Raw genomic sequence first — 23,043 nt, forward strand, 5'->3', positions numbered from 1 at the left:
TGTGTCCTAGGCTCGGTTATAACCGGAACAAGGACGTTAAGCCCCACCAATCAATCAAATCATAAAATGAATTCCGTATAGCTGATGACTAAGAGCTAGATGGTCACATGTTAAATACCCTATGGTAATTAGAACTCTTTCATCCAATAATTCTGATATCTCACGATTTTTCTACCTGTAGGATAGATAAATGCTTTCTCTTTTTCTTTACGATTCTACATAAATGAATACCTTTTTCCATTTTGTGGCGTGTGGCTGGCAGTTCGCCTCCATAAGGTTCCCAGACAATCGTGGGCTGAGGCATTCCTTGGCCCACACACTCCAGAGTAACGTTTTCACCAATCTGGGTCTTAAAAATGTTTTTTGAGGTAATGATGGCGGCTTCTTGACTAGGACCTGGAAAGACACAATGTCAATTTCATTTTAACAAATGTTTGAAATCAAAATCTTCATAAAATCTTTTGACTGTGGCATTTCTGTATAAAAGTTCAGTGTAGTTATTATTTATTGTCTTGCAGTTATCATTCCATACTTAGAAGTGATTTTTTTTCTGTTATGATGATAGATAAAGTGTTTGGACTCTTGTGTTTCAATTTCAAAAAAATCCGACATTCAATGAGATCATAACAATACAATATTTGTAAATAACTGGGTACATATTATATTGTAACTTGTATCATTGTGGACCGTAACATAGTGAACCTGAACTCTTCTTAACGAAAAGCACAAAATAATGGAACAGTCTTTAATTCTAAATGGAAGAATTCATTGCAGATTCTTGGGGATGATGGGTTATAATGTTTAAGGTTTCTTTTTGAGTTCAAAAACATCAATCACAGTTGATGAAAACCGAAAACAAAAACCAGGATGGTTATGACACAGAAGCCGTGCTATGCTGGATTTCCTTTCCTGAGAAGAGCTTTTTAATTTGGCAAAGAATCTTCTAGCTAAATTTCCTAACCATATGGTTGACTTACTCAGAAACCTCACAACTTCAAAGAAAGAAACACACACAAGACTGTGAATTACGACGCTCAGACACATAAATCTGTCATGTCAGGCGATTTACACATCAAAGTTCTTCCACAGAAAAAAAAAAAATCCCTTATGGATTAAGGTCGAAGAAACAAATAAATGTACCTCCACAGGTTATATTACCTGGTAGAGCATAAAGGTTGAGGCAAATAAAGAAATTCTACATTTACATTCTCTGTTTTTGTCATTGATGTGTAATGACGTTTTACTTCATGCTCTGTCCAATAAGTCTTAACAACCGGAAAATTAGATAGATGTACCAACTAGTCTGCATATCACAATAAGGTAGCATACAACCTTAAGTATCCCATGTCACAGTAAAGTAACATACAACCGTAATATCCTATGTCACAGTAAGGGAGCATGCTTCCTTTAGTCTCAATGTCATTGTGGTAAGGTAGCATACATCCTTAAGTCTATGTCATGGTAAGGTAGCATACATCCTTAAGTCTCCATGTCACAGTATGGTAGCATAAAGCCTTAAGTATCCATGTCAGCTCAGTAAGGTAACATACAGCCTTAAGTCTCCATGTCACAGTAAGGTAACATACAGCCTTAAGTATCCATGTCACAGCAAGGTAATATATAGCTCTAAGTAAATTGTGAATTCTTTAATGCGGACATGAATGTAAGTTTGGCTGTTATTCAGTGGAGATAGTTTAGAATACAGAACTTATCAAGGTAGAAAGACAATTAAATTACACCGATGCATCTCTATGTCTGATGTGCAAAAGGCCTCAGTAATTTCGTGACAAGAAGAATAGTGCCAATTGAATCAAGACATTCTCCACCTCCTCCTTATAAAGAGTTCCCCTATCATGAAAGCATTGCTAGAGAGCTGAGAAATCTCTGTAAGAAACCTGATACCTAAGATTACAGTTAACAGTACTTTCCGTCCTGTTCAAACAAATTTCCTTCTCAGTATAAAGAAAATATATCACCTTTAATAGTCTCAATGACCCGACCTCTGACCTTTCGTACTCTCCAAACCAAAGCAATGTGTTAATTGTGATAAGGTAAAGGGGAAGCTCAATTTTTCCTTTTTTTAGAACTTTGTTTTAATAAGGACATGTTATCAGGATCAGTTGAACCATGATGATAACATTTCTCTCTATTTCAGTTAATATTCTAAAACCAAATAGAATACACAGTCTAAGGGGCGGTTTCAGAGAATATTTCATTGTAGCGACTGGCTAAACGGGTTTTCTCAAAATGCATTATTTTTTGGGAAAAAAAAAATGGGTAAGATAATATATCTTCTGCATATCTTTGCCAAATAATTTTTAGTTTTGACATGTTCAAATAATTATTTAAAGACTTTTTAATTCATTAGATAGAAACCAACCCATTAGACATGTATTGTATTTTATTTCTACATGTTTAATCAATTATCTACCCATGACTTTCTTCGGATAAAGTTTAAAGGTCAAGTGAACTCCTGTTTGATTAATGGTCAGTCCATCAACAATCAGAGTTCAACTGGTCACCTATCTTCTCTTATCTACCAAAGGGGAGACAACCACATGTGGCTTCCAACTCCTTCAACCAATCAACATCAATCTTTCAACAGAACCTATCACCAATCATCCTATTTGTAAGGCTCCTTTCTATTGGTCAGATATAAGTGAATCAATTACTGCCAATCACTCTCACACCAGTTAATGATAATGACAATAGTCACTTTCACTGAATCTACAAATCATAATGGTTTAGCTGAATAGATGCATTTGTATTAAACTAAAATGTCAGAGATGTGTATATGGAATATTTTAAAAATGTAATGTAGAAATTCTTGTGAATGATAATCAAACATTAAGAATATTATTGATATCATTTGAGGTCATGTAGTATAAACTTGATTATTTTGTAATTCAATCGGGTGAGCTCCAATATTTCCATGACTAATGCCCCGTGACTTTTCACATACAGAACAAACCTCTCATTCACCCTGATTATAAACCACACACCAGATTCTCGTTTGTCCTATCATTCACAATAACTATACCATTCTTCAAATGCACATCATATGTCATAGTTTGAGGATAACAGATTATCATTTTAGGGTATTTTAACCTCTGTACCTGTAAAATTAACACCTGTGCTGGACATACCCTCCTGCAGTGCTAAAAATAGATCTGACCTCCATGACCTAGCACCTGATAGGGATCTGGCCCCTATCAATCATAGTCAATAGGCTGTTGCCCTTTATCTTCTTAATGAAATTTGAGAGTGGAGCTAATAGCTTATTCTAGAATCTGATTGGCTGGAGCCATGGTCAGCTCACCGGTCACTCAATAGTTACCCAGGGTTTCTATGTAGGACTGACCACAGATGAAAGGTTGCTAGGTTCGAAGATTAATGATTGACAGACATTCACCCGACATTATTTCACTGTAATGAAACCAGGTCTGAAACATTATGTTCAACATTTGTCAAAATGTCTGGGTGTTGCTGGGTCCCAATAGATTTTGACTTGTTGCAATAATTTGTGATGTATGTCCAGATATCAATCTCTATTTTCTACTGGATCTTTTAACAAGGAGATTTATCACCAGCTTAAGTGGTTAGGGAAAGTTCAGGTCCTACCAAAGTCTGGGAACAAGAAAGGCAATGGGCTTCTTGTTTAAGTAACATATACTTAAAATGTTACACCAAAAGATTAGAATCATTTCAAATATTCATAAAACTTTCTAAATTGTACTTATTTTCCAAAGAAAAATATCTTAAACATTCAGTCATTATATATAAACATACATATTACAAATTCAGTCTTAATTTAATTGCAAGTGCCCTGTTAATTTCATGGAAGCAAATGTGCATTCTACATTCTGGATGCATATAAATAAAATAAGATCTGGAAACAGAACGTGAAACTCTCCCAGATATATGTTTTGGCAGAAGAACTTGTCCTTTCTCAGTTGGTGAGATTTCATAATTAAAACTTTTTTTTCCATCAAGACTACAATATTCCATTTCCTGATTTATTATGAGATGTATCATTCGGACATGTTTTATTCGGACATGTTTTATTCCGACGACATGTTTTATTCCGACATGTTTTATTCCGACGACATGTTTTTATTCCGACGACATGTTTTATTCCGACATGTTTTATTCCGACGACATGTTTTATTCCGATGTTTTATTCGGACATGTTTTATTCCGACATGTTTTATTCGGACATGTTCTATTCCGACATGTTTTATTCCGACGACATGTTTTATTCCGACATGTTTCATTCCGACTGTTTTATTCCGACATGTTTCATTCGGACATGTTCTATTCCGACATGTTTTATTCCGACATGTTTTATTCCGACATGTTTCATTCGGACATGTTTCATTCCGACATGTTCTATTCCGACATGTACACGATACTGTTTCAGACTACAATCTGAAGTTTCCAATCTTCGTGATGTTGAAATATTTCAATACAAATCTGGTGTGATGTATTGCGGTTAACATATATAAGCTTTTTGCACTTTGCCCATCTTAACAATGACAAATCTTCTAAGCACACGCAGACATTTATATACAATATGACGGTAAAATCTCGGGCAAAATTTCAAAACGAAAAAGAAATAAGTCAAACATGTAACATTGTCCATGAAGGCATTAATAAACAACACAAGGTTGTATTAAATCAATTAAATTTGTCATTTTCTATTTTAAAAGTAATGCATCTGACTCATAATTTACAAGCAATTCGAACTGTAATAGCAGACCATCGTATTTCTCTATGAGTAATCCTTCAAAATAATAAATGGAGAATTCCTCAAATTGCCAACGTTTCGTAATACTATTAGCTCTTAATAATAATCATAGTTGATGAATACAGTTGAAACAAGACAATAAAATTTCCTTATCTGTACCAAACAGCCATTCCCCGCTGTGATGTATTGGGTTAGATATCTCAGTTTCAGGAAAATCAATTTGTTTTGAGGCTTTGTCATACAATCTGTAATGATTTGAAACTTTGGAGGATTGTCTAGTTGAAACTTGTCCAAAGAGGCAAAAAAGGCCTGTATAATTGATAACATAACATTTTGTATATTTAGAGAGCTATATATATAAGCTTTTGACAGTTTTTGCACTGATTTTTAAAACAAACTTTGGGGGATTTTCTAGTTGAAATTTGTCCAAAGAAGCAAAAAAGCCTGTATGATTGAAACCATGATATTTTGTATATTTAGAGAGCTATGTTTTCAGAAATTTTGCATTGTTTTTTAAAACATAAGTCCTCACATACAACAGAAATAAACTGAACAAAGCAAACATGTTGATATACAATATTTAGTGTGTAATGGAAATCGATTTAATTCAATCCTAAACAACTTACAGGCCTATCAAGTGAAAGTCTACAGGTACATTGTATAAAATGTCTTCATCCCAAAGGAAATGTTTTGATAGAGTTTTTAAAGTTTATGAAAATTTGGCCAACAGATGTCAACACAGCACAGCCTTTGTACAATCTGTTTAAGTGTTTGATTGATGTAGACAAATTCAACAATAAACAGAGGATCATACTGGCCTCACTTTGAACTATTTTACATTTCATGTCTTGAATGTGTCTTAAATACGTTTCCACTTCTTTCATTCATGTTTTTAGATAAAGCAGAGTACTGAGCTTCTGTAGGGTGTTAAACCTTCTCAAATCATCGGAGGGGTCTTGTAAGTGTTTGAACTAAACATGTGATACACTGCAGTCAAGACTGTTTCAAAGAAATGCTTGCGCTGAAGCAAGACGAAACTTTGGGACATCATAAACATCGAACTTCTTATGAAGAGGTCTGCTAATAAGTGTTTCCTTTCCAGTCTAAACACAAGGGATTGTGAACGAACATCCTTTTCTTACGGATTATAAATTATACAGGAAGGCAGGCCACCATTTTTATAACACCATGATAATTTAGAGGTATTCACCCCCATCCGACTTGGTGCATTTCCAAACGTGCCTGTGGCCCTACCCTCGGGTCATTAATTCAGTACTTAGGGACGTAAAGCTCACCTGATCCACCAATATATTACAAAACATAATGAAACGATTTCAAAACTTCTTGAAATCAATTTCAAACATGAAGATAAACATGTCTTTGTTTACTTTTAGCAAAGTAACACAGAGTAAAAAAAACAAAACATTTTTTTTATTGATCTCGAACTTCTTAAAAATTTGGTGAATTGTTTTTCATAATCTCAATAAAATTTTGGAAAAAAAACAACAAATCCTTTTGGAAGTTGGTCTGAATGACTAAAATGAATTACGAAAAAAGACTGGTAGTGTGCCAACAAGCAATTAGAATTACACCCATACATAAAATCCACAGGTATTTTCGGACACAGTAATTTCGCTGTAAACATGGCCATTAAATGAGTGAATGCTTGTCCATGCCAGAGGAGATGACATGGTTTTGTGCCCCAGACCATACTATTAAAGATTACATACCATCTCATCCAAAACCAAAATAACAGATTCCAACTTCTAACCACTTAACAACACAAATAACTCGGCCTGTCAAAGAGTTCAAATTTTACGATTTTCTTTACGTTTTATGATTTCCGCTTTGCCCAACATTGATATTTACATCTTAAGATGTTTTGATTTTCAATCACGTCCTTTCATTTAAATTCTTACTAAATAACAAAAAATCAGCATGTCATATGAGTTCAATTTTTACTCTCAGTTTCATGGTCCTGTCAATACAGTTCAAAACTAATAGAAATTTTCCTTAATTTTATCATTTATATATCTTAATCCTATACTGCATCTGAAATATTTTATACTAAAATTCATTTTCCTGCAGATTTAATTTAATCAACTTTATACAATATACACCAGTGAAATACTTACAAGATTCACACATCTCAAACCTTGTAAATCTACATCAAACGGCTCACAACTTTAGCAACAGAACCTTTCTAATTAAATCAATCAAAAGGGACTTGAGTTGATTCCCCTTATTTAACCCGTCTCCTGAATACTGTAGTTATTTTCATGGAACTGGAAAATATTTTAACATGAAAAACACAACTTTTACAAAAATTGCTTTCATTACACATAAGGGTGTAAGCTATCTTATTAGTTCTAAATCTCCTTTCTAAAGTTGATTTCAGTAATCAGTGAGAAATTTTTAGAAAATTTTGATAATTATATTGAAATGAGAAAGAAGATTTCTTCTCGGGTTATTCTTAATCAAAAGGTAATTATGTTTATGATTTGTTTAAAGGGATAACTCTAAATTGATCACAAGCAAGTTTAAATTAGCATGTGCAACATACAACATATATCAAAATTGTCACCGAAAATGTTATCTAAAAATTCAAGAATTCGGTAAAATATTTCCAGTACCACAAGGTCAACATCCTCACCACCTGCAGCTGTGAAATGCTGTGAGAGAACTGTCACATTCCCCAGTCTCATCTCCAAGTCAGGACTATCATAACATATATTTATTATAATTTATGTTCCACATAGCCTGTCCTCTCCCGTCTTTATCTCTGTACCTAACCTACCTAACCACCCTGAATGTATAGTAAACCTTTACAGCATTTTTCCTCAGAACATTAACTTTCCCCGAAGTCATTTAATTAACATTTTTCTTACATTTGCTGTGCAAACGTGAAGTTGATGTAAATCTGTGGTGTGTCCATGTGACCTGAAATGGTCCTCAGTAAAGGTAATTATCACAAAAACACTATAAATCATTGTAACATGATGGTTCAAATTCAAGTCAGCTCCAGATACCAAAATTTTTAATCAAGTTCATGATAATATTTATATGAAAATTATTTCAATATATTATTGTTGAAAATGATATAAAAAGATGAATTTTATCATTTAGAAATAATTGCAAAAAACACCTTCAAATGGTGACTATTTTTTTAATAGTTATACTTTCCTGAGGAACATCAATTAAACTCACCCTCAAATGAAGAACATTTTAAAAATAATTAAACTTTCATGAAGAACATCAATTAAACTCACCCTCAAATGAAGAACGCTTTAAAAATAATTAAACTTTCCTGATCATGAAGAACATTGATCTAGCATATGAGACCCTGTTTGTTTTCATATTCATGTCTTAAGGGGGCATCCAACATTCTTTGATATAACGCTGCCTCCTTGACTCAGTTGTCTCCCCTAATTCTGCTCCACTGAGAACAAAGATTCCTGGAAACTTTTGGTATTCCATTGCTCTGTGTTTTTTGTTTTTTGTTTTTTCTCAAAGCTTAATTTTTCTTAATTTTTTTGGCTGAAGATTTTCTCTGTGTCACATTTTATCTGTTATACTCGTATTTAATCCCAAATAAAATTATTATGGACTTCAGCTATTGAGTATTCATATTCATATAACACAAGGTATACATTTTCAATTTATCAAACTGGAACTTAACTAAACAGAACTCATTAAAGATGATATCAAAGTCTACATTAAAAGAACACAGGAAAACTATTGACGATTTTCCTTTCCCATCAATGTATATTTTAGACAAGTTTCCATCCTTTCCCATCAATTCATATTTTAGACAAGATTCGATCCTTTCCCATCAATGTATATTTTAGACAAGTTTCGATACTTTCCCATCAATGTATATTTTAGACAAGATTCGATCCTTTCCCATCAATGTATATTTTAGACAAGATTCGATCCTTTCCCATCAATGTATATTTTAGACAAGATTCGATCCTTTCCCATCAATGTATATTTTAGACAAGTTTCGATACTTTCCCATCAATGTATATTTTAGACAAGTTTCGAGACTTTCCCATCAATGTATATTTTTGACAAGTTTCAATCATTTCCCATCAATGTATATTTTTGACAAGATTCGATACTTTTCCATCAATGTATATTTTTGACAAGTTTCATCAATGTATATTTTTGACAAGTTTCAATCATTTCCCATCAGTGTATATTTTTGACAAGTTTCAATCATTTCCCATCAATGTATATTTTAGACAAGTTTCGATCATTTCCCATCAGTGTATATTTTTGACAAGTTTCAATCATTTCCCATCAATGTATATTTTAGACAAGTTTCAATCATTTCCCATCAGTGTATATTTTTGAGGAGTTTCAATCATTTCCCATCAGTGTATATTTTTGAGGAGTTTCCTTTCCCATCAATGTATATTTTAGACAAGTTTCAATCATTTCCCATCAGTGTATATTTTTGAGGAGTTTCCTTTCCCATCAGTGTATTTCCTGTGAGGAGCCCCCAACCGTTAAGTAGTTAGGTCCCTGAAGCCTGGTTTTACCCATAAATCAGACTGGTGCTGGCAGGCTGAGGAACAAAGACCAGTGTTGTATACCTGTGTAACTTGCGGCCTGCAACCCCAGTAACGACTTGACTGGAGCCCAAAATACTACCCGCTTTTTTTATAAACGACTATTTATAATTACTTATATATATTTTTTAACAGTGCCTAACAGTGCTACATGGAGCCACACTGCTTAGGTTTGTCATAAATGGGTATCTATAATTGGTTACAAATTCCTTCACATATTCTTTTTAAGCTGTTTAATAACATTTAAACTAAAATGGAATTAATCTTTATTTACTTACTGTATGTCCATATTGTTAATTTTGTAAATGTAAAATGCTGATTTCATTTTCTTTATATTACTGTGTGATTAAATTTCAGGTAAAAAAGATAGAAAACAAGTTTACTTTTTCTTTGAATTTTCAATTTAAAGAAAGATTTCTTTTAATTCATATAATTTCATTTTTCACCAATACATAAAACAAATGAAAGTACTTTAAACTAGGGTGTTTAAAACTTAATATTAGTTAATTAAAATTTTATTATATTAGCTCTCTTTTAATGCTACTTACAATGTTAGATGTGTTTAACCTGTAGGACATGGAAATTGTCTACAGCTATTGGTAAAATTCAATATCTGTTAAATTTCATACTTTACATAACCAGTCAAAAAAAAAAAAATAATTGTATAACGTTTCTGTAGAGGTCAAACGATGAATCCATCACTATCCTGAAACTTCCTGACATGTTTACCTCCCTTTGTATATACACACAACACCAATGTAGTCAGCTGGTGGTTGTTTTAATGTAATGAAGCTTGATCACCTACCCAACATGTTTTACAGCCGATCATTGTCAACATTTAATTTCTATATCACTTGATAAAGTAAGATTTATTTTGTTTTGAGGACCACAAGACATATCAAGTCAAAATGGTGAAACATCAATTGACAATAATCTGAAAAACTCGACTTTTACAAATGGACACTTTCTAAATTTGTTTTTATATCATAAGAGATTTATGAAACAAGACATTGATTACTGATAAAAAGTCAATGAAGGAAAAAAGTTAATGTTGGATGACATATCGAGGATGGAGGACAGATTGAGGATGATGGACAGATTGAGGATGGTGGACAGATTGAGAATTACGGACAGATTGAGTATTACGGACAAATTGAGGATTACGGACTGATTGCAGCATTTGCTTACGTTCTTTTGACAGGTGTGAGAATACAAACCAGTAAGGTTTATAATGAGTGAGGTCTAAACAATTATAATTGTTAGAGAATAAATATTCTTAAGATTTAGAAAAATAAAAGATTTGAAGTATCATCTTCTTAGAAAAAATATTTGCTTACATGAATCTTTCAATTACATATGAATGGATATATGCTGTATGAAATCGAAACCTATGTTCTTCATCGTGGCGAGGTTAGAAGTTGGACACATTTATCCCATGTCGACATGAAATGTGCCAGATTATTTTTTGATAGAACCTTAGCCTGACTCATTCACAGGTTGTTGATAGTCTCATGTTAAATTTCACGATCTCGATCCAACGTTAAACAATACGTACTATAAACTGACTATAAAACGTTTACACCAACAATCCCATATCGGGATCATAATCTGTCAAATAAACTTTATAAAAAAATGTTAAAGATATTTTTATACCTTCCCTGGAGCATTAGTAAGTATAACAAAGTCGAACATCAGTGATGTAAGTTTCACAATGACACCTAAGCCGGGAAACATTTTTAAAATTTGTTTTTACTTTGTCTGGAAATTAGATTTCAAACAAGTTTGCCAAGGGAAAACTTTCAAGATCAAGCCTATCGTCTGATACCATAACCTGTCAAAATTATTTTAATACACAGTATATTTATTTTACTGGTGAACGAAAGAATAACAGATTGTTAAGACCGTGGGCCTTGATAAGAGGAAACACGCAATTATATTGTTTGCACCTGTGCAGAGTTTGAAATCAAACTCCCGGTATATACTTCACAGTCGACAGAAAACAGATTTGTTTTCATTAGAAATTATGTAATACAATATTTCAATGATTACCGGGTCATTATAAAGTATATAATTTGTCCAAAGTTTAGGAATAAGTTTTTATAGAATTTAATAAAGCTGTATTTCTTCAAGTCTGCTTAAAATATGTGGTGCTTTGACAGAAAAAATGTTTCAGTAATTAATACTCATCGGTCTGTTGAATTAAAATATGACACATTCATTTAGACTTAGCTAAACTTACACACTGTAATCGTTTTATATTTCTTTTTCAACAACTACCTAATTCAGATTAAGTATAACATTCAAGTGGTAATTATTTAGGTACATTCCAAGGCTGGTTTAGGCAGGGATTGGAGGAGGAGGAAGATTTACGTATCATTTTATGCCTTAAACTATTGATTTTGACATAATTTTGACAGACGCACCTTGATTAACAGGCATCATTCCAAGACAATGAAAGTATTTCACAATTTCACCAATTTTCAGTAGACATCGGACCTAGACTTAATGCTGAGAATGGCCTTATAACAAGGCATGCCAGGTATAATCTTATACCGACATTATACCGACATACCATCATTATACCGACATTATACCGACATTATACCAACATTGTACCAACCAAGAACAATACAGCCACACCTACACAGAGAGTAAACCATACAGGCTATAGCCACACCTACACACAGAGTAAACCATACAGGCTACAGCCACACCTACACACAGTAAACCATACAGGCTATAGCCACACCTACACAGAGTAAACCATACAGGCTACAGCCACACCTACACACAGAGTAAACCATACAGGCTACAGCCACACCTACACACAGAGTAAACCATACAGGCTACAGCCACACCTACACACACAGTAAACCATACAGGCTACAGCCACATGTACACACACAGTAAACCATACAGGCTATAGCCACACCTACACACAGAGTAAACCATACAGGCTATAGCCACACCTACACACAGAGTAAACCATACAGGCTACAGCCACACCTACACACAGAGTAAACCATACAGGCTATAGCCACACCTACACATAGAGTAAACCATACAGGCTACAGCCACACCTACACACAGAGTAAACCATACAGGCTATAGCCACACCTACACACAGAGTAAACCATACAGGCTATAGCCACACCTACACACAGAGTAAACCATACAGGCTATAGCCACACCTACACACAGAGTAAACCATACAGGCTATAGCCACACCTACACACAGAGTAAACCATACAGGCTACAGCCACACCTACACACAGAGTAAACCATACAGGCTACAGCCACACCTACACACAGAGTAAACCATACAGGCTATAGCCACACCTACACACAGAGTAAACCATACAGGCTATAGCCACACCTACACACAGAGTAAACCATACAGGCTACAGCCACACCTACACACAGAGTAAACCATACAGGCTACAGCCACACCTACACACGAGTAAACCATACAGGCTACAGCCACACCTACACACAGAGTAAACCATACAGGCTATAGCCACACCTACACACAGAGTAAACCATACAGGCTACAGCCACACCTACACACAGAGTAAACCATACAGGCTACAGCCACACCTACACACACAGTAAACCATACAGGCTATAGCCACACCTACACACAGAGTAAACCATACAGGCTACAGCCACACCTACACAGAGAGTAAACCATACAGGCTACAGCCACACCTACACACAGAGTAAACCATACAGGCTACAGCCACACCTACACACACAGTAAACCATACAGGCTATAGCCACACCTACACACAGTAAACCATACAGGCTATAGCCACACCTACACACACAGTAAACCATACAGGCTATAGCCACACCTACACAGAGAGTAAACCATACAGGCTACAGCCACACCTACACACACAGTAAACCATACAGGCTATAGCCACACCTACACACAGAGTAAACCATACAGGCTACAGCCACACCTACACACAGAGTAAACCATACAGGCTACAGCCACACCTACACACAGAGTAAACCATACAGGCTACAGCCACACCTACACACACAGTAAACCATACAGGCTATAGCCACACCTACACAGAGAGTAAACCATACAGGCTACAGCCACACCTACACACAGAGTAAACCATACAGGCTACAGCCACACCTACACACAGAGTAAACCATACAGGCTACAGCCACACCTACACACACAGTAAACCATACAGGCTACAGCCACACCTACACACACAGTAAACCATACAGGCTACAGCCACACCTACACACAGAGTAAACCATACAGGCTACAGCCACACCTACACACAGAGTAAACCATACAGGCTACAGCCACACCTACACACAGAGTAAACCATACAGGCTATAGCCACACCTACACACACAGTAAACCATACAGGCTACAGCCACACCTACACACAGAGTAAACCATACAGGCTACAGCCACATCTACACACAGTAAACCATACAGGCTATAGCCGCACCTACACACACAGTAAACCATACAGGCTGTAATCTAATTACTGATTGTCTTCAACTTTAATATGAATTAACAGGAAAAAAAATCAATAACTAATTATCATAACAGGCAATAAATGCAAATTAAATCACACAGAACAATTAACTTCAAAATCGTCCTATTGTGTTTTGTTACAATAAAATTTTGTCTACCTATGTAAAACATACGTCATACCTGAGTATGAATATAAGTAATGATATACCAGTTCCGTGATGAACCAACACTTAACTACGTTGAGATAAGTATTGAATGCCCGGGTCGGGATAGCTACGGATCACGATCCTGGCTACCTGTCCTATTCCTGTTTTTTGCGTACCTGTATTTTTTTTGTATCTTGTTTATGGATAGATGACTTCAGTAAAGCGGGTCGTACACCCAACAATAGCCTCTGTATCAGTTTCACATGGTGACACCAACGTGAATACAGAAATCCTTCTCTTAGCCTAAACAGTTGTTATCAACTCGCAACACAAAGGGCGCAAATGTAGAATATGTCGACAAAATCGTATAGCGCTTTGTTATTACCTGCACACAGGTTATGTGAGACGACAAGATATGGCAAAACCTCTCACCGTTTAAAATCCAGGCTATCTTAAAGGTGTTATTCAACTATTTTATAATACTTATTGTTCATCTTTTTTCACTAAGATATATACAGTAAGTATGTTAGCCTGACGCCAACATAAATATGGATTTTAGTGTAACTTTTTATTATAACCTATATATTTTGTGTCTACATACTAAACTACCAGCAAGGGGACAGTAAAACGAATGTCTGTGACATTTATGGTAATATTTGGTGACGTTTATGTTGAATGATTTCTTACAAATCTGAAAATTAATTTCATTGATATTGCTGTCATAAAAATGAAACTGCCAATAATAATTTTGTGACCATGGCGACGTGTATGCCCTGAATCAGTTTCCTTAGATATTTAAAAAGTCATAAAATATTGACGAGTATAAAAACATAACTGTTGTCAGTGATATCAACAGGATTAAAACTTTTACATATCGTTTATAAATAAGTCCTCATAACTTCAAACAATATACCGTATAATATACAATACATATTCATCTCAGAGATATGACCATTTGGGAGGAACTTGACCGATGACTTTTAGGGCAAACATATTGTCCACCGACAAGTCTTTGTAATTTAGTATAGATAATGGCTCCTGGTTTGAAACTCATGGAAAGTAAAATGATCTAGATTTGTTTGTTTCAGTGCAGCACTCTGCCAAGTTATTTGTGACAATACATTTGTTTATGAACTATGAGTATTAAAATATTGGCGAATTCATTCTTTTTATTCCGCCACTGGTTTGAGTTTTAGCCACATTTATGAATTTGATATTAGACAGTGGAGGCGAGAAATTCTGTGGGTCGGTTCTCAGTTCATAAATCAGGCCGGCCTCCATTATTATGTGACATCCTGGGCGAGCAACCTCTAAAAATATTCCTCCAATTTTTCATAAATAACAAGCACCTAGCCTATCAGAGAGAGTCTTCCTTGGTGGTCCTTTTAATGCACGCCTATATGTAATTTATAAGGTCAAATTTTCATTTTCCCTCTGCGGGGTTATATCACCGGTACAGAGCCCTGATAGGTGTGATGTTGTTTTCAATGCCTGATATATACTCGACATAAAGTTCATGTCAATTTTTTTCAGTGCAGCTGTTTTTTGAAATTCTGAAACCATTTGTAGATGAAAATTGTAACAAACATAAATGGAACAATCCATTTTATAGTTTATATAAACAGCTTTCTAACTCGGTGATGACAATTTGACATATTATTAAATATATCTGTTGCATGGTAACATGTGTGTTGACCTTTAACCTTGGTATCGGCCATCAGAACTCATGTTATGTTGTGTCTAGGTATACAACCCACTTTCTAAAATTTCAAGTGCCCTGTGTCTAAATTAAAACAAATGAAAATATGGAGATTTTGAAAATATCATTTCCAGATGTTGAAGAGCAAATGATTTCATTGCAGACATATGTAAGAATTCAAGATTTATTTTTGGTAAAAATACAAATCTACACCAAAAAACATTAAACATTAAAACTGGAACCTCAACTGCTGAGTTTCATGAAGCAAATTAAAAATTTTTCCAGTGAATGGCAGGTTTTCCTCAGATGGAGTTTGAAAGGTTTTCTTGTGAGTATTCTGAGCATTTATTTTGGAAGGATGAGTGGGGCTTCCAGGAGGACTTCAAAGTGAGTTCCAGAATACCATGGAACTGAGGGGTTGCATTTGATCCTTTTTTACACCTGTATGAAACTTACCTGTAGATGTAGTTTTCACGTTTAGGTTGATGACATAATCAGCGGTTCTGTTTCGATTGGTCAATGGGTTGATAGCGATACAGCGATACTGGCCCTGGTCCGATTTAGAGGTATTGGTAACTTGTAATCCCCCTGATGATAAAATCCGGTAATGATCTGAAAAACAGATAAACTGCATGTCAAACAATTTCAAAAACTATTTACAGTATATATCCTTGAAGAAGATCCTTCCCCAAGTGTAAAAATTAAATACTGTATTTATCCTGAAATAAGCACCCTCAAATTGTGTAAAAGTTTAGTACCATATTTTATCCTCAATAAGCACCCATCCCTTGTGTAAAAGTTTAGTATAAAAGTTTTAGGAGGACTTATTTGTGAACCCATTTAGAGCTTATTACTTAAAATCAATTAAAAATGAAGTGATCCTTACTTTTTCTTGGAGGCTTATTTATAAATACGAAATATAGACATAATGTTTACCAACACAAATTATATCATAAATACGAAATATAGACATAATGTTTACCAACACAAATTATATCATAAATACGAAATATAGACATAATGTTTACCAACACAAATTATATCATCACAAATTGTCCTGCTTGACAGGTTTGTAAAAATTTCCCCGACAAAATCACTCAAAGAGATATATAGATAGTAGATAATAATGAGGTGTGACTCAAATCTTCATACCAATGATTTAATAAACTGATTTCTGATGCATAAATTTTGTTTAAAAATTTACAGATCTCCTATGCTTATAAAATGATAACAAACTTCAAAGCTAAATAACATGCTGTATTGCTAATTAATGACTTATCCAAGCTAAATCTGCAGCGAAAAAAAGAATTTGTACGTGGCTGTAACATGGAGGCGAGGAAGTGTTTTCAACATGTGTATTGTGTTAATGGATATGAATGGTTGGCATATACTGTCTCACAAATCAGTAGTTTTATCGCATCTTGTCGCCTACTGGTATCAGACGTCACATAAAACCTTAAGGCTCCCAACATAACATATATAGCAGCACTATACATTTCTTCTAACTGCCTATAATATTGTCTAATTCACTGAAAAAACCACTCATCCATGTTTACGATTTCTTTATAATGCCTATAATATTGTCTAATTCACTGAAAAAAAAGCTGACCCATGATAAAGTCTCCAGGCCTAACTAGCTAATATTGTCGTACTCGTTTTTGTCGTACTAGTGAAAAACTATGTCCTAGAAGAATAATTGTTTTTTGGTCTCTAAAATCCAGGACATAAATTGTCTAATTTATTGGTAAAACACTGATCCAGGCAAAAATGCTAAATAATCCAAACCATATGTAACTGTTCTACAAGGGGAGATAACTCATAAATGTATGTCGCCCCCAAAAATGAAGAATATTATAAAAACTTTACTTTAATATATGCTTTGAAAAATTTAGCATCTACTTTTGTTTGGAAAAAAGCTGCTTTGTTTGGAAAAGGCTGCTTTTGTTTGGAAAAGTTTGCTTTTACATGTATTTGGAAAAGGTTGCTTTTTGTGAATTTTCTCTGTGAATTATGGTGAGTCTAGGTGCTTTATATATAATCGCACCAATGATACACTCAAACCTGCCTTCATGACAACCTGAATTAAACGACTCCCTCTCATATGTGACCGTATTTTTCCTCCATACGTTATTCACTATACTAGTTACCTGAACCTGGATTAAGAGACCACCTGTCACATGCAACTCCTTTCATTACCTCCATTGGAAGGTCACATGTGACAGGTTTGTCAGTATATGTTCGGATTCTCTAACCTGATGACCCGTCATTTGTAAAACTGATCAAAAGGGTGATGGACATATACAATGTGAAAACAATGTACTTTGTTATTATACAAAATGTCACTTCAAATTTCTCATTTATCAAAAAAGAATATAGGTATTTAACGTTTTGGTTCTGTAAACAAACAAAATGTCAAACAATAAAATCTACCATTACAGTCTTAAAAGATCCTTTATAACACGAACATATTTGTTGGGGATTTTATTTAAAAAAATTAAGGGTCACATGAAGATCTTCTATGGGATCACCTGCCAGATATATTTTATCATAAACAAAAAATTCTTAGACATATAACCCTCTATGTCTCCGACAAGGACATGCTCATTTTTGAAATAATTTTTGAAACACAATCTTGGACTGGTTATGTGAGTCAAAAGACCCTGTGTGACTGAAACTATTAAACCATACAATATTAATGTCCCAAGTCGAACAATATTTCAAATTTGTCTCGGATTTGAAAGCCCATACCAGGTAAATCTGGATAAATGGCCGAGGAGATTGTTTAAAATCACCTGATGACACGTATTAAGCTCACAAAGTTTTCAAAGAGGGAAGATTACGTACAGCCGACAACTTTTTTTTTAGATTTTCTTTACAATTTAATGGATTTTCAAATTGTTCGACCTGTAATTCTACTGGCGTTCAAATCAGAGGTAAGGAGACTTACATTGTACTGCTCTCCGCGATTCAATGTGGTGTAAATTTAAATCGTTTTCTCGTATATTGCCAGACAAAATTCCATCAAATGTTTAAAAAGAAAACGCCATTAAGGACAGCGATACATAGCTATCCATCGTTGTCGTCCAATCGTGGGTAAAAAATTAGTCATTGTCCTCAACTCTCAAATGGCTTTTCATTTAACAAGCACCTAACAAATGACTTTTTTCTCTCTAAGCCACTAATACACAGTACCTAAGTTGTAAAGGTGACCCTACTCGAAAAACCCTTTAGATTTTATTTCATTTAATGAAAATCATTTCTCATTTTAGATTTGTATGATATTTGATATTTTAAAGTAGAAATCATTACTTATATTTTGAAAACATTATAAAATTAAAAAAAATAACTGGATGGTATAGAAAATTACAATCAATTTGTTTGGATTTGCATGCTTTTATTTTATAAAGATTCTCAAAAATAGATCGAAACCAAGTCCTCAATAAAAACTGAAAACTAGATAATTTAACAACAATGCTGACTTGTTGTTTAGAAATGGTCTCAATTTTGAATTTTGATGAGGGAAACATGACATCTTTCAAAACCAAAAGGACAGAACAGTAATGTTAGTGTTTTGTACTGTCTGTCATTTCCGTCCAGCAGTCGACTCACACAAAATATCTCCGCTATGTCTTTTCTCTTTCTTATGAAAACTCGACACATGCAGAGTTGTGAATTACTCGACCGGAAATCATTACGGTAGAATTTCAGTAAAAATGTTTCTGATCGCTATCGGCAGTCAGTAGCGAATGTGATATGTACATGTTCATTACACAGACCTTCTTCATTGGACTTATACATACAGCCGTGATATTTATGTATATACAGATATATCCATTTCTTGCCATGATAGCTCTAAGGAATTCCATGTATAAGCTGACGTTCTAAATGAGAATTTTTTAAAAGAAACATAGATATGTATATTTTTCCTTAGTCATTCTAGTGTTAAATTTCAACTAGAAAGAATATTCAAATCAAACAATTTTATCAAATAAAGACATTCTGAATTTTTATTCTCATTTTAAATACATTTTAAAACAGTTGATCAGAAGTAAAGATTTAAACTTTCCTAACTGTTTTTATCAAAGTTTTACTTAGTTTAGACAAAATTAATTGAAAATTTGAATCGTACTGAGACGATAAGTTAATATACTCTGAATGAAAACAAGTAAATAAAAAATCCAATAAACTGAGGCAATTCCTGTGATAACAACAAGGAGCCTTAATGACGGTTTGTGTCAACTTGGAAGGTTCTAAGTAAAACCCAGAAATAGATACTGTTTTTTTAACGGCCATGACTCAGTTCAACAGATGGTGTTGTTGTGTTTTTTTATAAGAATGGTTTAAAAATAAATCTCCTTGCCACCTTTGTTGAACAGGCACACACTGTACATCAGTTCTTCACTTCCCAGTTAAAGTTACACACAGCCAGTGGCCAAACGTCTCCCGATGTTTCTAACAATCATAAGGTCACATAGCAGAAGTATTGTATACCGCCTTACTTAGATTACTTTAATGGCCATAGTATGCTACTGTTCGGAAATGTCCAAAACAATTAGGCCAACCAAAAGTAACATTCCTCTACCCTCATACTATTTGTCAAAATGACAATGAGCAACTCAGCCAGCAAGATCAAACTTTTCCTTCATTCTAATTAAAAAAAAAATTCTTAACAAATAATCAGCAAAGTTAGAATTTTCTACATCCCTATTTTATATAGAATTAAGGTTAACTGGATCAGAGAGTGAAGGTTAACTGGATCTGATAATTGAGGTTATCTGGATCAGAGAATTGAGGTTAACTGGATCAGAGAGTTGAGGTTAACTGAATCAGAGAATTGAAGTTAACTGGATCAGAAATTGAGTTTAACTGGATCAGAGATTTGAGGTTAACTGGATCAGAGAATTGAGGTTAACTGGATCAGAGAGTTGAGGTTAACTGGATCAGAGTGTTGAGGTTAACTGGATCAGAGAGTTAAGGTTAACTGGATCACAGTGAATTAAGGTTAACTGGATCAGAGAGTGAAGGTTAACTGGATCAGAGAGTTGAGGTTAACTGGATCAGAGAGTTGAGGTTAACTGGATCAGAGAGTTGAGGTTAACTGGATCACAGTGAATTAAGGTTAACTAGATCAGATAGTTGAGGTAATCTGGATCAGAGAGTTGGGGTTAACTGGATCAGAGAGTTGAGGTTAACTGGATCAGAGAGTTGAAGTTAACTCAAATTATGATAATGCTTCGTTCTGCCCAAAAGATGTTCTTAAACAGTTCACATTTGATTTTTTGTTTTAATTGTTTTTTCCTAATTTGCTTTAAACACATGTTTTAACTAATAATCTGATATCTACCGTCCAGTTTTGGTATGTTGATATTTAATAAATATTTTGCCCATATTTCAGGCCCCAGTTTCATATATGCTAACCTAGATAAAAGAATGATTTTAACAAATTTTGATTATGGATTGTCTCCCCTGAATTTCAATCCTCTAGTTAATTACTAGTGAGGCTAGAATACCACAGATAGCCCCACTTTGAGTAGAAACACATCACACCATCTGTGAACATGTTGTTTTTATTTCTAGATTAGCAAAACATACTTTAAACCTTAAGCGATTTGAAACACAAACTATTCTAGAGGTCAAAAGTTCAGATAATTTCTCCCAAACACAGAGCACGCTTCTATACCACAGCCTGCAATTGAGAATTTTTCAAAAAGCTAAAAAAACTCCCTTATATCTGTTGATAATCTGTGTATCACAATACATCCACCAGTGGCTGAGGGTATTAGGAAACTTATACACACCAAGGTCTTGTGCTGTGAATTCTCTACCTTAGCCCTGATAACACACAATGTCTGTAAACCCTCCGACAGCTTGTAGCCTACTTCTGTATACAGATACGCACTCATAACACTGAGGCTCTCCATCTCAAAATCCCCAACTTTAGAAACGAGATCCATTAGCGATGGGAGGGGGTGTTGAATATAGGGCCAACCATATCAGAACTGTCAAAAACTCTTTAGAAAATTGAAACAGTAAACGACTGCTTTTCCTGCGGAATCTAATTTATTGTCGAAGGAAAGAAGAAAAAAAGGTATGGCTGAAAAAAATACCCTTGTGTACCATGACTACGGATATGTCTGCCAAAACATGGGTTTCAATCTTATTAGAAATTATATTGGATTAATATGTCTGTCAGTCTGTTATAAGTTGAAACATGCATTTTGTTTATATGTAATCAACAAGCAATGTTTTGCATTTAATTATATACCAGATTCCATTTAATCATTACCAGGTCTAGCACACATATTAATTTTTAACCGAAATATTTTTATTTGTTACCGAACTTATCCAGTAAAAAGCCCTAGGGGGCAAACGTGTGACTCTTGGCTCAATGTTTGGGGTGGGCTTATTTTAGGACAAGAAAATATAACTTGTTTCATTTTTGTTGAACTGCAATTGACATGTTGACTAGCATCCTTAGACAAAATACCCCAAACTCTGATATCAAAATAAACAGATTTTTCAAATAACTGTATCCTGAAGATTTGACATTTTATTTAGCATGATTTTCAAATAACTGAATTTTGCAGAATTGACATTGTGGAATTCATTTGGCATGATTCTTTAACTTATTCACATATTCTGTTGCGTGTGTGAACTGTTGATATTGATAAGGTCAGGAAGCGTTATGTCAATCTTAAGTTGTAATTATACATTATAGAAAAGTGTGAACCAATTTTTTTTTTTCATTTTTTTTTTCATTTAAATTTAACTGACATTTATGCAAACATGAAGTCAATGGCTATCAACCATATATTACAGGGACATGCATGACCCAATAATCAGCATGTTTTTACCTGGGTATAGTTTTACCTTTACTAGTATCAACATTGACATGTTAAACTTGATGTCATAAAAACACAAAAAAAATATTCCCTTAGATATCTATATGTATTAAAACATGCTGCTGATGTGGTTTGACTATCTCATATTGTGGATGTTTCTTTTCAACAAGAGCCTCACATTTCCCCCTTAAATAGACATATGGAGCTATTCTATATATCTTTATACCTACATCTGCACATGTAAATATAATATTTTATCATACAAAATTTTTCTTCATATAGTTTTGTGTTTCTATAACCACTTTAAGAATATTTCTTCTTTACATACTTATTCAATCCTCACACTTTACATACTTATTCAATCCTCACACTTTACATACTTATTCAATCCTCACACTTTACATACTTATTCAATCCTCACACTTTACATACTTATTCAATCCTCACCCTTTTTATAAGATCTTACACCTCTAAATGCCACATTTTTATCCTTCAGCATTCTTCCTCTCCAGGTTTGTTTATCGA

At 34.2% G+C, this 23,043-nt stretch overlaps 1 protein-coding gene across 1 annotated transcript in view; it reads right to left on the reverse strand.

Annotated features, from left to right (window-relative positions):
• LOC117340481 (cell adhesion molecule-related/down-regulated by oncogenes-like) overlaps positions 1 to 23,043 on the reverse strand; it is a 177,897-nt gene that overhangs the window by 10,468 nt on the left and 144,386 nt on the right. The window contains exons 6-7 of the mRNA XM_033902240.1: positions 16,133 to 16,288; positions 232 to 396 (exon numbers count right to left, since the gene is read on the reverse strand). Coding sequence (XP_033758131.1) covers positions 232 to 396; positions 16,133 to 16,288 — 321 coding nt within the window. The remainder of the gene's footprint in view (positions 1 to 231; positions 397 to 16,132; positions 16,289 to 23,043) is intronic.

The sequence above is a fragment of the Pecten maximus genome, chromosome 13, assembly GCF_902652985.1.
Source record: "Pecten maximus chromosome 13, xPecMax1.1, whole genome shotgun sequence".
Taxonomy (NCBI): domain Eukaryota; kingdom Metazoa; phylum Mollusca; class Bivalvia; order Pectinida; family Pectinidae; genus Pecten; species Pecten maximus.